This window comes from Puccinia triticina, chromosome 8A (genome assembly GCF_026914185.1).
Source record: "Puccinia triticina chromosome 8A, complete sequence".
NCBI classification, from domain to species: domain Eukaryota; kingdom Fungi; phylum Basidiomycota; class Pucciniomycetes; order Pucciniales; family Pucciniaceae; genus Puccinia; species Puccinia triticina.
In genome coordinates, this window is record NC_070565.1 from 2,301,227 (window position 1) to 2,318,684 (window position 17,458).

The following is a 17,458-nucleotide window of genomic DNA, read 5'->3' on the forward strand; positions in this document are numbered from 1 at the left end:
TTCAAGCTCACCTCAACCTCCAGCCACTTGAACGTCACATTTCTGACACCTCAGCTGACTTCCGCCGGTGCGGTAACCCGGAGGGGGGGTTTGAAAGGTGCACAGCTGCTCAGATCCCGGGATGCCAATTGCTACCAGGACTCCAGGACTGGTATGTTCAGAAGGAGTTGGAAGGCTAGTCCTGGGACTGCATTGCCTTTTGGGAGATATATGAAACCAACTGTGGTCATTGGCAAAATACAAGAATTGTCCCAAAAAAGTTCAAAGACTATTCCTGGGAAGCCACGTTTGTTGCATGTCTTCTCACATAGCGCGTAGGACTATGTAGACCCAAATTTATGCTTCAATTTAACAACACAGAGTTCACTATGTTGTATTGTGCAGTGTCAATCTGTATTTGTTAGGAGGAAGTAGTAGTCATGAGGCTTCAGAATTGTGGAGGCGCAACGTTCAAGAAGTTTAGAAATTTTGTTTTATGAGCAAATCCAAGCCAGCAATCAGCAGATGGCAGAAAAACATCAAAATACCCCGGGAAAAAGAAAAACTAACTGGTCATCATCCACTGTTGTATATAAGTGCCCTTCTTAGACGAGCTTGTTTGCTTCCTCACTATTCCACCATAGGGAAGCAACAAGTGAATCAGTGCTGATATAATTTTTGGTGTGGCACTGACTTCCAATACTTACACAACTTCCCGCACATCTAGGTTATACTCCTTTGCAAGATGGTGGATATTGACCTTCACTTTGGGGGCTTTGGTGACGGCAAAGTAGTCCATTATCTTGATTTGATTTTTGGTCCACTAGGGGTTCTTGGGCTGGGCAATATTTTCATGGTGGACCGGGTAGGCCAATGTGCCAATGTCCAACTCTACTGCTGCAACCTGTGGGTGGTGTGGGTGTGACATGAGTCAGTGGAGGGGAGTATGGGGGGTGTGATGCTCAATCAATACACACACACTTCCAAGCCTGATCCACATTTTTATGCCAGAGTAACTCTTACAGCATCAAGGAGATGATAGTTGATCTTGTTGAAATTGGTAATCCTTTTGATGCGAAGTCCAGAAATACTCTTCTTATTATTGAAGATCTTTTCTCTGCTGATGACACACCCCCCCATGGCAAACTCTACCACACACACAATGCACCACAAAAGGGGAGAAAATTGGCCAATCAGATCACGTGGGATGCAAATTCATACGTGTGCATTGAAAAAACTGTATGCCTTTCTTAACATCAAACTCGTTGCTCTGTCCATCACCGGAGTCCAGCCACTTGCGTACCTCAATTGTGCCTGTGCCATCTTTGACTTGTAGTAGAATATGGGTTGGGTTCCTCACAATATCCCGGACCACACCATTAAAAGAAACCTGGGCACAACATGGCATCATGTCAGCATCATAATGGGAACAGCACAGGTGATGTCAGCAAAGGAAATCAAGGGGGCACACACATTGTTCACATCAATATCTTGGATTGAGATTGATGGTTCATTTTTGGAGGCATTAGCATCCAGCAATTGTTTCACTGCTACTGGCAGGAGAGATTGTTCAACCCAAGGTGTTCCGCCAGGCGTAGCCGTACCATTCTTGTTCTGAGTAGCTATAATTTGAGGTGGGAGTCAGTCAACAATATGTTCCACCGGAGAGAAGGTTGCTGTCAGCTAGTCTCTACCTTGAGCAACACCGGCCCCACAACCGGACTCTATGCCATTTTCACCGTGTGATCTGTATGTTGCCATGATTGATGGGGGCAGGATGGATGGACCAAGATGGGTGAATTGAACCTTGGGTTTGATGGGGCCGTGGAAAATAAAAACCTATTGAGGGTATTATCCACGCCTTGTGCCACCTCTAGCCCCCCCCCCCCCCCCTGAACCCAGTCGGGGCGTTTCATGGGTTAGGGGTTAGGGTCGCCAGCCACACAAAGCCAGTGACACAAAATTTGAAAGCAGTACATACATGCTCTGGTTACCAAATGCACATGTGGGGCCCTGCCAAATAAATATTTTTCTTATTTGTGTGGACTGGGGGTCAGAGGAAGCTAAGCCATGCACTGGGTTGGACACAAGCAAGTGACTGGCTGGCTTGAGCTCCAATGCCTGCGTTCAAAATGCTCAGAAGTGCCATATACTTGGCCACCCTTGTTGGGGACGTTGCAGCTTGGCAACAATGAATTTGAGAAAAGGTGAGTGTTACCCACACACACACACGCACACCTGAAAAATCAACGTGTGTAGGAGTGTTGCTGGATGTTGGCCAGCACTATCTGCCTGTAAACTGATCTGTTGTAGAATGTATCCACCATCAGTGTAGCAGCTCATGAGGCACTCCTACGTGGTGGCATTGTGCGGGACAGACACTGGGTTCATTGTCTAGGGCATTGAGCAAAGGGAAAACAACTGTAGACTTTTTTAACATTACAACATGCAGTGAAAAATAGTGGATCAATGTGTGTGGAGTGGAAATGATAGCAGGACTGGGACAGCTTAGCAACCAGGCATGTGTAAAAGGGTTCAATTTCAAATAATCCGCTCACCACAACCATAATTTACTGTTTTGTGGTTGGGTCACTTAAATATTTTCCTTGCATGTTTGAAGAGCTTGTGTGTCATTTGCGGGGTTTCCTTGATGAGTTAATAAACCCCATTGGTTGGGGGCCCACTGCAGGAAAATTCAAAAGAACATCCGGTGTTAGGATATCTAGATGTTGAGTAATTGGTCCAAATTAGATTCTTCACCTGCTGATGTGCCACTGGCAGGCAACTTTGTCTAGCCAGTCCTGGTTTGACTCCGGCTGGCCACAAAGCCAGTTGCGCTCTGTACTAGGTTGGCATTACAAGTTGGATTAATTACGTTCCAGGCAAATCCACCCCAAGGTGCTATGTTGTGAGGAGTATAAATTCCATGGTCAGGGCTCAGTTTAAGGTGTTTGGAGCCAAGAGTAGTGTGGGAATGGGACTGACAGGTGAGGACATCCCTGTTTTTATCAGAAGAACTTAAGATTTTTCTTTTGTCTGGCAAGTTGATTATGTCCCCTGGTCTGGAAGCCTCCCGTGTGTCAATCAGGTCCAACAGCTGTTCAAAGCCCATCAACGTTGAGGCAGCGTACGTAGCCTTGTGACCAGGGCTGAGTGCACAAAGGTGGTTGCTGTCATTTGTGGATACAGGGAGAGATGATGTGGGTACAAGAATGGATGCAAGAGTGTTGTCACCGTTGTTCAACAATGGAGGGCTGATGATGAAGAGGCATTTTTTTTGGGTGGATGGGTTCACGTGTACTATTGGCTGTCTTCTTCCGCAGGGCAATCCTCTTGGAACTTCTCTTCTTTCTTTTCTTCTTCTCCCAGTCGTTGACCAAAGGACCATTCACCATCTCTTTTGGCTCCCACGTTGGTTTCCACAAGTAATGGTGTTCAGTTCTCTGCCTGTCCACTTGATGAGGTACCTGCCGTCTTTCTCTTTGAGTACGGATTTGGCTGGCCACTACTTGTCAGATGCAGCTCTCTTCATGGTGAGCTTGCGTAATTTTTCTCAATGTGAGCTTGTGAAATAATGTGAGCTTGTGAGATAACTTGATCAGGTAAGTTCAATTCACGTACAGCTTGCTTTATGTAGGTAGGTCCTGGAGAAGTTGCCAGGGAAAATACCTGCTTGCAGGGTAGAAATGGCAAAAAAAAACAAAGGAACTCACGTTGGCCAGCGATGAGGAGAAAAGGAGACCAATGGAAAATGAACTTACAAATGCCTAATAACCACCCTTCCTGTGGGAGACCTCTGATCAAGAGTGAGTGTCTGGTGATGTGATGATGGATAGTCAGCCCTACTCCCCCTTCTCCGGACCCACTGCCCAGGGTCAATCTGCTCACCTTTTCACCTGTTCTATTTAGCTGGGGGGGAAGGAAGACTTTGCGCCATGTGGTTCTTGGTGGTGGTATGTGCCAAATACTGAATGTGTGTACAAGTGGGTATGGGAAGGCTACAGGTGGGTATGGGTTGGCGCCCCATTCAAGATTGGCCCCCACCCAGCTGGAACAGGCTGGGGCCGTGCCAAACCAATATTTTCATGTCTTGAAAGGGGCCTCAAATGGCAATTGTCACTGTGACTGGCCTCTCCACACCCCAATAGGTGCGTGTTTTTGCTGTGGTTACGGTGGCCATCCAACATGGCACAACTTGGGGGAGCATGGCCCCATTGGTCCCATGCTTTCACCAAATTGGGTTTGGTGGTCATGGGATCCCAGTTGTAGCGGCAGGATGCACAAACAATGCTGGGTTGTTCCCCCAACCTGGATTTGTGCTGGTGTGGCACAGCTCCGTGACCCAGTTGTTTGCAGAGGTGGCCTAGGTGGAGTGATCACTCCAAACAAGTTTAGGTTTAGGGCATAGAACCGCGGACTACCGGGGGGGGGGGGCCAACATGCGCATGGGTGAGATTGACAATGAATTGGCATAGTTTTGGGCCTTTCAAAACATACTGCGCACAATCTCTGAACACCCTGCATGGCAGGCTGCTCATAACACAACACAACTCAATACATGTTTGGTTACAGAGCATTGGCCCATGAGACTGCATGGTATTTCTTCTAGGGTTTCTTTCTGAACAGAATCCCTTGCTTATCAGGGATGCATGCCAGGGAAATGCAGGTGAAAAAGTCCTTTAAAAGGTCCTTTGGGGGTTGTCTTTACAACATTTTAATTTTCAACATCTGCAGAAAAGAGCGGTTGGGGATGCCGGAGTGGCTTGCAAGGTGGAGGGCAGACAGAAGCTTTGCAGAAGTGGCTTGGCTTGCAAATTAACAGGGACTCAGGAGCCCTCTGAGTGCTGTGTGCGCAGAAGGCTGGCGGGCTGTGTGCGGGGGGTGTAGCGGCGGACGGTGCGTTGGGGTCAAGCCAGGACAAGAACAATTGCCCTGCTCTACATAGCAAAACTTCACGCTACCCTTTGCAGCGGAAATCCTTTCTTCCTTGTAGTGCAAGCTTTTGGGTGCTTAGTCCAACCCCACCCACTTCACCCTCTTGTACAAAGCCCTGCCAATTTCCAAAATTTAAAAACTGATTGGCGTCTGAGTCCCAGTGAAAAAAAAAACTCATTGAACCTAGTAACACCCAGAATATGACAAAATTTGGGGAGTGGTGCCAACAGTTGTGCCTCCCAAGCACTGCTGGTCCCCACGCAGATGGTGCAAGGGGTGGTACAAGGTGGCTTTCTAGGTTGAAGACAACAACAAGGTACCTGGAATTTTGGTAAGTACCCAAGATTCCTATGGGCACCCAGTTCTCAATTGACATCTCTAGTTGGGGAGAGGGTGTTGCAGTTTTAAGACTAGAGCCTACTTTGCTTAGGATAATCCAAATTTGTTGGCACTCACTGTCTCCTTGAGTTACCAGCGAGTTCCAGGATCCCAAGGGTTCCCAGGGTTGACACAGCTATCTACTAGACCTGCGCAGCCGGCAACTTGTGCTGCGCAAAGTGTAGCTTAGCGCAGCGGCAGTAGGCAAGTCAATCCGCTTGACAAGAAGCTCGGCAAAGCTTCTGCATCCACCTCGCAAGCCATTTGTGCATCCCATGACCACTCCACCTCGAACTCAACTCCCACCCTCTACGGTTGCCCAACCCCAGTAAGTTGATTTAAGATTCCCCCCTTTTCCCAAAATGACAGCCCCCTTCCCCCCCCAGCTAGGCACACGGCCATGCAAAAGAGAAACCGCTAGGCATACACTACAAAAAAAACTCAAGAAAGTGCTGTCAGTTGACATGCACATTCAAGGTTGAAACTTCAAGTACATCCATGGTCATTCCAAGTTTACTCACAGGTTAGCTCAGCGTCAAAGGAAGATCTGTAGCTCAGCTTTGGACTTAGCACAGTATTTGAATGTGCTAGGTGTTTCCTGAGCCATACACCTCAACACCTGCACAGTACTGGTGCTGACTGGTCATCCATACAAATCCATACTGGCTTGTCAACAACCCCCTGGGAAGAATGCCCCCTATGTTGGCAAGATTACGCGCCCCTGTTGACTAGGAGGAATCCCCCTGGTTGACAAGGGCATACCTTCACGCTGTGGTAGACGGAAAAGTGGAAAAATAAAAAGTTTTTTCTATGCCACATAATTACTCATACTAGGCCTCAAGATACCATCAAATGGACCCCAGAAATGGATTCTACGGCCAATTTCACCCCTAGTCACCACTGGAAGCACCCCTGGACCCCCTCTAGCGTGGAAGTTACATCTCATGGACACCTATCACACGGCCAGCCCCAGTAACCCAGCTGTCACCTGCCTCAACCCAAGTTTCACAGTAGTACACTTATACATATCACAGGATACAAACATACATCTCCCTGTCAGGCTACACTCATTACATATTAACTACATACACTCCTTTATATACATAGTATGACATCATTTACACTGTTTCTGCAGCCTCAGACTTTGTGTATACACTAATTCCCCCTGTATGACAGCTCATGCAGTCTACTGTCACCTCATGCATGCGTTAGAATGTTCTGTTGTATATTCTGACACCATTCATGCGCCCCTGAGGGGCTATGACATCATTTGTATCTACTCCCACCAGCTAAAATCCCTCACCCTGTTGTCTAGATTAGCTGAAACCCTAACCCACAAGCCCCTTTGGGGCTCCCCTTTTGTCTATAAAAGGAGCTCTCTCCACCCCCAGTGGCCTGCTCCCCAGTTCCTCACCCAGAACTCACAAGTCACCCAACACTCATCCACACTCAAATCCTAAAACCCTTATAACAACAAATCAACCCTTATAACAAAGTAATTCAACCCTTATAAAAAAGTAATTAAAACACTTACACGTTGCCAGTCAAACAGATTTCATCTGGAACAGACCAGACCTATCACTTAATAAAACTTGCCAAGCTGAGCTTGGTGGGTCTTGTTGACTGATAACAGAAGGGCAGAGCTTGCAACTCCATCATACCCTTCACCATTCAGCAAAAGGGTTTCATTACCACTTTTGAGTCTTACAACGCGCATCAATGCCTCCCGGTCAACAAGACAACAAAAAAAACAGTGTTGACCAGGAGGGAGCCCTCTAGGTCATCAACACACGTGTCGAGTGGGAGGAAGCCCTCCCGGTCAACAACACAACAAACACAACCTTGTTGAGTGGGAGGAAGCCCTCCCGGTCATCAACACAATGACCGGGAGAGACTCCTCCCGGTCAACAGTTACATGTATCAGTCAATCGGGAGGAGTCCCTCCCAGTCAACCCCAACATGAATTAGCCAACCGGAGGAGTCCCTCCCGGTCAACAGCCATATTGAGCAGTCAACCGGGGAAGTCCCTCCCAATTGACTGATATATGTGACTGTTGACCGGAAGGAGTCCCTCCCAGTTGACAAATATACACAGCAGTCGACTGGGAGGGACTCCTCCCAGTCAACTGCAGTGTATGGCAGTCAACCGGGAGGGACTCCTCCCCTCCTCCCAGTTGACTGCTCAATATGACAGTCGAACGGGATGGACTCCTAGCAGTCGACCGGGAGGAGTCCCTCCCAATTGACTGATATATGTGACTGTTGACCGGGAGGTCCCGGTTGACCACAATACAAACCTGTTGACCGGGAAAGTCCCTCCTGGTCAATAACTATATACAGCAGTCAACCGGGAGGGACTCCTCCAGGTCGACTGCTCAATATGGCTGTTGACTAAGAGAGACTCCTCCCGGTCAACTGCTCGATATGGCTGTTGACCGGGAGGGACTCCTCCCGGTCAGCTGGTTCATATTGAGGTCGACCGGGAGGGACTCCTCCCAATTGACTGATATATGTGACTATCGACCGGGAGAAGTCTCTCCCAGTCGACCACAATATAAACCTGTCGACCAGGAGAGTTCCTCCTGGTCAACAAATATATACAGCAGTCAACCGGGAGGGACTCCTCCCGGTGTGTCAGGGCGGGTCTCTTTAGTGACGCCGCCGTGAATAGAAACCTTCAAGATATCAAAGGTTTGAGCTGTTCTCAGCTGTCACAGCTGGGAGCTGGAGCTCGACTTGGCCGCGCGGGCGCAAGGAGGAAGCCGCGCCTTCTTTGGAAGGGGCTGGTTGAGTGAATACAACCTGGAGCCTTTATGAGAAGGCTCGCGAGAAGGGTAGTCCTTTCTAGGACGGAGGAGGGAAAAGGAAGAGGCCCGACTTACCTAGTCAAACCCGGGAGTCGGGTCAAGAGTGGAAAGGATGAAAAAGGAAAATAGGATCAAGAATAACCACAATTGTCGTGTTTGGCGTAAGCGGTCGAATACAACAATAAAGTTGGGTGTGGTAACTGATCTGGGGGCTATTCCTGGTAGGAACAGTCCCTGATACTTATACCCCAGCTATGCTGGGTTAACTTGTGGTTCAATGTGCATTGGCACTCTACGATCTATCCACCTGGGAATCTTATTAGAAGATGCCCAGGTATTGCTCACTCACTCACTCAAGGTCGGTGAGCCTAATGTCATGCTTCACTTGGGCTGGCCTGCCCACTTGGGGGCGATACCTGAGTGCGCTCTCTAGTCGGAGGGGTTGCTTGGTTGCAGGCCGCTCTCACTCGCAGCGGCCCGTAATTTGTCGCCGTCTACGCTGTCTTGACTAGCAGACTGCTGACATTTGCCCCCCCCAAAAAAGCACTGCTCTGATAGGAGTTGTACCAGCAAGGGTGGGCCGCTACGCTGCACTAGAAATCAGCTAACAGCCAATTACAGCGGCGCAGCTGGCAACAGGATTTTACAAACTCCCTGAATTGTGCAGTCCTAATTGACTGATCCCTCAGGGAGGCTTATAGTTCAATCCACGCAATGAAAGCAGTTGAATGCTGCAAAACAGACCATGTTAGCTGAACTGTCCTCAAAATGGAATTTTGGCTCTGCATCTGGTAACCAGGATGTCCTGAATCCCTGATGCAATGGTCCTGCTGGACCATTTTGATCAAGGAGGCTCCTAGAATATCTTCACCAGTTTAAGTAGTTCAATGCTGCAGAAAGGGACACTTAATCCGCTGTTAGCTCATTTTTTGGCGTAGCGTAGCGGCCCACCATTGGTACCAGGGTTGCAACGGTTTGCGGCTCAAAATTTGCGCAGCAGTACTTCCGAGTTGGAGATAGCTTCCTGCGGCAACCACTTATTGTGATCCGCCAATAACCCCTTAAACCGTGCGTTGTTAATTGATTTGTCAAAATCAAAAACCTTCCTGCCAATAGTAAATTGACGTCTTTCCGTATTTAACAAGGATATTTTGTAATGGACTAAGTAGTCATTACGTACAATGAAGTAGCGTGAGGTCATATTGTCCATGACTACAAATTTCATAACCATCCTGACATCTTTCAGGACAAGTCAAATATTGACAATTCCCAAAGGGATCAGCGCCCCAGACGCACTATGGAATTTTCCAGGCTGTATCAGAAGAATGAACTTCTCCCAGCCCGGGCAAAATTGCGCAAGGTACGTTTTCCCTACCACTGAGCGCACAGCGCCGCTATCCAATAAAACAAAACGCTCCTTTTTGCAGCAGGTAAACTGCACAAGGTTATCCCTGCCGCGTGTCGTGCCGACAACATCCGCACCAGAAGATATGGCACCAATAATCGGCCCACCATCTTCCGGGTTGCTACCCTGCTCCGCAGCTGCTTCTGCCCCTTCGCCGTCATCAACCGCATTGACATTCTTAGGGCACTTACGAGCGGTGTGCCCTGTTTCCTTGCAGGTGAAACATTTAATATTGGAGGGTGGAGGTTTAGTTTTATCTAAAGCTTGACCCGTAGGTTTGGAGACAAGAGGAGGGACCACCTCCGGGGGAAAGCGCCGCCGGCCAAGCCGCGTTTTGTCACAAATATCCTCCAGCACATTAATGAAGCTACTAAGGTCTGCATCCGGCCGCTTCATCGCGTTCTTGGCAGCGTATTCCACCTTGTTATCCATAAGGTTCAAGAATTTAAAATTCAGGGACTCCTGATCTATATTGGGTTCAAAGCACTTCAGTCGGTTATACTGCCGTGTCACCCATTGCGCTGGCTCCGACTCGCCAGGTACAAATCAATCTGCCGTGAAAGCATTCTGCTTTTTCCGTTTCCACGCAGAATGTCCAAACTTTTTACAAATCTCCTCTCTCCAGAAAGACCAGGAGTTGTTGTGGTGCATGAGCCGCATAGTCTCATACCAAGAGAGAGCAGTGCCCGTCAGCATAGTCAGTAGCTTAAGGACAATAACCTCATTGTCTACGTGGCTATCACAATGTGCGGTGTCAATCCACTGCACAAAACGGAGGTGATTGTACTTGCCCTCGCCTGAGAAGCTAGGCCAGTCCAACTTCGCAATGGCAAGATTGAGGCGCTTTTTGAGTTCTGGGTCTACTCCGCTATCTTTGCGGCGTGCTTGCCGTGCAGGGCCTGTGGGCAGATGAGGAGGAGGATCTCGGCCAGAGTTTGCAGTTGACAAAGCCTGAACAGTACTGGTGAGCCCTGCGATCTCCTCCCTTAACCTAGCGCCCTCAGCCCAATATTGACTCATCATCCTATCAATTTTTCCATTTAAATTCAGAAATCAATCCTCTGGCTCTCGCTTTGCTCCTCAAGCTTCTGCTCCACCTCTTCCCCAAGGGTAGAATCACTGGCGGCATGGGTTTTCCGAAGAAGAGCACCCTGTAACTGCTCAAAACCTGCTTCCAACCTCTCCATCAGATCCCTCACCAGATCATCCGGGAAACTGGCAGCACTTGGCTTAGCCGTTACCGTGGCAGAGAGCTTCAGGATATGACTCTCCAGCTTGAACAACCTTGCGCTGATGCCCTGCATCTCATGGATGAGTTTTGGATCACTGGGCTTGCGGCTACCCAAGTCAGAGACCGTGATATCCAACGCATTCTGTACAAACTCCTTAAGATTGCGCTCTGTTTTGGCTAACTTCTTGACAGGGGAATCAAGCTTGACCCGCTCTAAAGCCTCCTCCAAGTCGTCTAACCTTGTACCCATAGTCCTGATAGTCTCGGAAATAGGGGCGACTGAAGTAGAAATAGAGGTAGATATAGAATTGCTTATAGTAGAGATACCAGCCAGAGAAAACTTTACAGCTTTAAAATTATCAGAGATGATATCTTTAAGGAGGTGAGCATTATTAGAAACGGGGGTGGAGACGTCCTTATGGACAGATTTAACAAGGGAGGTGAGAGCAGAGGTGGTATGGGACAAAACCTGCCTAGAATTTCCATTGACCACCTTCTCAATCTCAGAGAACATGTGTTTCAGCATACCGCTGGCTTGGTAAAGCGTTAGTGGTGCTGATTTCCTTGATTGCGGGCCCGCGATTGATTGATTGCCTGGTAGCCCCCCTGAATAGTCCGGCTCATTCGGAACAGTTTGTCGTAGATTGACGTTTGATAGTTCCTTCTTCCCCTCATTTGACCGTTCTGGGCCGGTCGGGGTCAAACTACTTCCGGAGCCTGTTGCGCTTGGCCGTTTACCGGAGGTGCTGGCAGAGGCGCCCCTTGACGTGCAGAGGCTGCTGGGCGGTTTTGGCCCCTCAAGCGGTTGCTTGGTGCTGGGCAGTTTTGGCCCCTTGGGCGGTTGCTTGGCGCGTTTGCCGGGTTGTTTGCTGGATGGTTTGGATGAGTTACATGAGGGTTCCAGCCCTCGATCAGAAATAGCAGTATGTCCCTGCTGATCAGTTGTTCCAAACTGTTGTGCGTTGTGATCACCTGGACCCTGAGGAGTATCATGGACTCTTGGTTGTTCCCCGCTCGTGCCTCTAGGAAAGCTTGCTTGAATCGCAGGTGGGTCTGGAGGAGGAGCTCGGTCGTGGGATTCCACCTGCGGCGGGCCGCCGCCACGTTTGAACTCTCCGGGCAGGACAAGACTGGGTTTGGCGGACCTAGTTGAGGAAGAGTGGGAGCCGGTGTTACTCTTGGCTTTCTTAGGTGGAGTCATAGTAAAAAGAGAAACTAACCGCTCGGTTCAGTTACAACGATGATGGATGCAATACGGTCTGGAGATCCACCCCGGACAGTGCTGTTTAGGCGGATGGGTTCCCCAAGTAACTGTTGTTCAACAGCCGCGGTTGAGCCTCTAGCTAACAAGGTTTCCCGAGATTGTATGTCCGCGATCAACCCAGTGATGGCTGGGTGGGGCCGACGTGCCAAAGAGGCGGACAAGGCAGGATCGATTGGGTTGATCGTCGGTTGTCCTCCTTGAGCAATGACTGGGAAAAGCTGCGTAGCGAAGTTTGACGGGTTGACACTAGAAGGCAAGCACTGAGCTACACACGTAGAAACTCGGGCCTTGACTTGAGAAACTTACTACTGGTATACCGGTAGAGTTTTGAGATGGAACGCTGAGAAGTTCGACGCTGGTAAGTTCAAACGATATCGTGATCACGCAAAACGTATCTGAGAAAAAAAGAAGTCACACTTTGGGTAAGTGGACAGTAGCCAAGGTTTCAGGGAAAAATTTCCCAATGAGGCCCCCAAATAGAGATGGCACTTGGGTACCCGCCATCTGCCAGCAGGTACCCGGAACACCCGCTCAGCACCCGCCGGCGGGTGCCGGGTGCGGGTGCGGGTGTTCAGTTTTTGGGCAGGAAAAAAACGGGTACCCGCCAATCTTGGTGGTCCACATGGATCGGAGGGATCTCTCCTCAACCGGAGCGATCCCTCCGCCCAGATGTGTGTACACCTCCTCGACCGGAGGAGTCCCTCCGGTTGAAAAGCTTATGCACCTCTTTGACTGGAGGGATCCCTCCGGTCAAAAAGCTTGTACACCTCTTCGACTGGAGGGATCCCTCCGGTCAAGGAGGTACTATAGCCCCGGGACTCCAGGAGGAATCCCCGGGTCAGCGAGTATATTGATGACCAGGAGGGAATCCTCCCGGTCATCGATGTAATTGATGGCTGGGAGGACTTCCTCCCGGTCATTGATATAATTGATGGCTGGGAGGACTTCCTCGCGGTCATCAATATACTTGCTGCAATGATTGGGAGGTAGTCCTCCCTCCCGGTCATCATTAATATAATTGATGGCTGGGAGGACTCCCTCCCAGTCATCGATATAATTGATGGCTTGATGGCTGGGAGGACTCCCTCCCAGTCATCGATATAATTGATGGCTCGATGGCTGGGAGGACTCCCTCCCGGCCATCGCGATGAGCTTGCTGACTGTGGTAATCCCTCCCGGTCAGCAAGTGTATTTATTGCTGACCGGGAGGGATTTCTCACCGGCAGTGAGTATATCAGAGCGGGTACCCGCCGCTGCACCCGGCACCCGCCAGCAGGTACCCGGTATACCCGCCAAGCACACGCCAGCGGGTGCCGGGTGCGGGTGCGGGTGTTGAGATTTTGCAAAATTTCAGGCGGGTACCCGCACCGGCGTTGGGTACCCGGGTGCGAGAGGCCATCTCTACCCCCAAATGTCAGGGCAGGTCTCTTTAGTGACGCCGCCGTGAATAGAAACCTTCAAGATATCAAAGGTTTGAGCTTTTCTCAGCTGTCACAGCTGGGAGCTGGAGCTCGACTTGGCCGCGCGGGCGCAAGGAGGAAGCCGCGCCTTCTTTGGAAGGGGCTGGTTGAGTGAATACAACCTGGAGCCTTTATGAGAAGGCTCGCGAGAAGGGTAGTCCTTTCTAGGACAGAGGAGGGAAAAGGAAGAGGCCCGACTTACCTAGTCAAACCGGGGAGTCGGGTCAAGAGTGGAAAGGATGAAAAAGGAAAAGAGGATCAAGAATAACCCCAATTGTTGTGTTTGGCGTAAGCGGTCGAATACAACAATAAAGTTGGGTGTGGTAACTGATCTGGGGGCTATTCCTGGTAGGAACAGTCCCTGATACTTATACCCCAGCTATGCTGGGTTAACTTGTGGTTCAATGTGCATTGGCACTCTACGATCTATCCACCTGGGAATCTTATTAGAAGATGCCCAGGTATTGCTCACTCACTCACTCGAGGTCGGTGAGCCTAATGTCATGCTTCACTTGGGCTGGCCTGCCCACTCGGGGGCGACACCTGAGTGCGCTCTCTAGTCGGAGGGGTTGCTTGGTTGCAGGCCGCTCTCACTCGCAGCGGCCCGTAATTTGTTGCCGTCTGCACTGTCTTGACTAGCAGACTGCTGACACGGTGGACTGCTGGGTATGGCAGTTGACCAGGAGGGACTCCTCCCAGTCAACTGCTGTGTATGGCAGTTGACCGGGAGGGACTCCTCCCAGTTGACTGCTGGGTATGGCAGTTGACCGGGAGGGACTCCTCCCAGTTGACTGCTGGATATGGCAGTTGACTGGGAGGGACTCCTCCCAGTTGACTGCTGGGTATGGCAGTCAACCGGGAGGGACTCCTCCCAGTTGACTGCTGGGTATGGGAGTCAACCGGGAGGGACTTCTCCCAGTTGACTGCTGGGTATGGCAGTCAACTGGGAGGGACTCCTCCCAGTTGACTGCTGGGTATGGCAGTCAACCGGGAGGGACTCCTCCCAGTTGACTGCTGGGTATGGCAGTCAACCGGGAGGGACTCCTCCCAGTTGACTGCTGGGTATGGCAGTCAACCGGGAGGGACTCCTCCCAGTTGACTGCTGGGTATGGCAGTCAACCGGGAGGGACTCCCCCCGGTGGACTGCTGTGTATGGTGGTTGACCAGGAGGGACTCCTCCCAGTTGACTGCTTGATATGGCAGTCGACCGGGAGGGACTCCTCCCAGTTGACTGCTTGATATGGCAGTCGACCGGGAGGGACTCCTCCCAGTAAAGTTATTGACCGGGAGGGATTCCTCCCGGTCAAAGTCATTGTATATAGCTTTTGACTGGGTGGGATTCCTCTTTTTCAACAAGGGTGCTTATTCTTGTTGACCTGGAGGGATGTGTACCGTGACCTCCAATGCGGGGGACTTTGGATGAGTCAGGGCAGCTGAGCATTTTGCCTCAGGACTGAGTCTGTGCACCTCAGACCAAGCTTCCTGTACCTCAGCCTAGTGCATTTTGCCCTATGGACTTAAGCTGAGGAAATTCCAAACTTTCCAGGGTGTACCACCCTGGGATTCATTTGTACTGCAGACACCTCAATGGAGAAGATCAGTGCAACCATACTCAAGACTGCTCTCAAAGCCATTCCCCTCCTCACCAATGAGAACTAATCATTGTGGAGAAATCGAGTTGACAACATGCTTGATTTACAAGGACTTCGAAATGGCCTCACTTCTGAGACAGGTACACTCTCCCCAAATGCAGATATTCAACTTCAAACTATCATCACGTCAAAGCTTGACTCTTCCATTCACCCTAACATCATCAACCACAAGAACAAGAAGAACGCTCGATTGATCTGGAAGGCAATCTCCAACTATTTTGCGTCCACTCAACCCGCAAATCGTGCTCGCATCTTCAACAAGCTCTTAGATCTAAACTTCAGCGTTAACAATGTTCAAGCATTCATCACCTCCGTCAGAACCGTCAACTTGAGACTATTTGAGATTAGCATTGACCTTCCTAAAGATCTCATAGCTTACATCCTTCTGAAAAAACTTCCTTCATTGCTCACTAACATCAGCCAACAAATAACCCATTCAGACAAGGAGTTAACCAGCAACAATGTCTTAGATCACCTCAAACTATTCCTCAACGATCAATCTGAAACTGCAAACAGAATCGGAGGCTCAAAAACTGAAGTGGTCGCTTTATTCACCAATGCATCTAAAAAGTGCCAGAAATCGGCTCACAACACGCTGGCCAACCATCCCAAGGCGGAATGCTGGATGCTTTATCCTCATCTTTGACCAGTCGCACAAGCAGCTTGGGCTGAATCTACGGTCAGCAGCTTTCACACCTCACCTTCCTACACCTTGTCTCAATTCATATTAGACTCAGGATCGTCCGCTCACATGATTTCAAATCTTAAACTCTTTTTTGCCTTTGATTCAGCAGAAAAAGGAGAACAGGCTCAATAAAACTCCTTAATGAATACGGAACTATCATACTTAACAATGTTCTCTATGTTCCTGATCTTGCAGTTAATCTTTTGTCTGTTAGATGTCTCTTGTTAGACAATTATGTGATAAATTTTGAGAAAAATCATTTTACTGTCCTCAAACATAATCAAATAACAATGGAAGTTCATTACCCAGGCAACTTGCCAAGCCTTTTGTTTGTCAACACTGAGCACAGTTCTCACTTTTCTTGTGCCAAAATTCTCCATAACTCTCTTGGACATGTGAGCTATCATTGTCTCAGACACAAGCTTGGCATTCCTGTGAAAATTGAAAAATCATGTGAGGCTTGCTGTGTGTCAAAAATCACTAGAGCATCCTTTAAAGCTAAACATCTGCCGGCATCCAAGCCGCTTGAAGAAATTAATTTGGACCTCATTGGGCCCATCTCACCAGCTTCAAGAGAAGGTCACAAATATGTGATCACTGTTGTAGACAGTAACACGAGATACTGCTCAGCTATCCCAGTGACAGCTAAAAGTGATGTTGCCAAAGTCTTAAAAAACACCATCAATCTGGAAGCAAAGAGATTTGGATACTATCCCTCAGTTATTCACTCCAATAGAGGAAGTGAATTCATCAACTCAAACCTGTCTGAATTTTGCAATCTTCATCTTATCCAATCTTGCACCTCAGACCCTTATACACCACAACAAAATGGTCTCGCCAAGCAACACAACAGGACCATCCTGGAGTCGCTTAGAACTATTCTCAAAGATTCTGATTTTGGTCAATGGTATTGGTTGGACATTATCAAAGTCAGTACACTGACTCTGAATCAAATACCAGCGCACAAGAGCAAGAAATCACCCTTTGAACTCTTCAAGAATTGGTCCATCTCAATTGATTTTTTCCACCCAATTGGAAACAGGGTATTGTTTCTGACACTGCCTGAAAAATCATGTTCAAAACTTCTTCCAAAAGGAGAAATGGGCACTTTAATTGGATACAATGACGAAATAAAGTTGTACAAAATCCTAAGTGACTCAGGAAAATTTGTAGACACAAAAAATGTTCGCTTCCTGGATCATCTGCAGGCATCAACCACAAGTCAACAAGAAGATGAATACTTTGAAATCATTGAGCAGGACATTGAAAATCCGATCATCATGAATGAGAAACCTGAACCATTGGTAATCTTGGATGAAGACGGTGAAACCGTTGATGACCCACCAATACAATGTTTGGAAATAAAGTTATCCAGTGACACCTCCAACTCCAACTCCGACTCAGAATCAATCTCCAGTTCATCCGGCAAAAGCAATAACAAAATATAAGAAAGTCTTATGCCTTCTGTTAGTGACAGTAGGGTGCTTCGAGAACAAACCGCCAAGGTGAAACCAACAAAATATTCTCACCTAACCATTGATCCCTGTCATTCAAAAAGGCCATGGAGTCATCAGATGGCGCAAAATGGAAAACTGCAGCTGAAGAAGAACTTAACAACATTGAAGCGCATGAAGTCTGGGATGAAATGTGGGAAAAACCTGA

At 48.8% G+C, this 17,458-nt stretch overlaps 1 protein-coding gene across 1 annotated transcript; it reads right to left on the bottom strand.

Annotated features, from left to right (window-relative positions):
- Window positions 1–802: 802 nt before the first annotated feature.
- On the bottom strand, window positions 803–1,740 carry PtA15_8A217 (uncharacterized protein; the record flags this gene model as incomplete). Its single annotated transcript, XM_053171623.1, has 4 exons — window positions 803–883; window positions 1,283–1,369; window positions 1,453–1,601; window positions 1,674–1,740. 4 exons carry the CDS (start codon window positions 1,738–1,740, stop codon window positions 803–805), a joined length of 384 nt encoding a protein of 127 aa, XP_053022868.1.
- Between the last annotated feature and the right edge of the window lie 15,718 nt (window positions 1,741–17,458).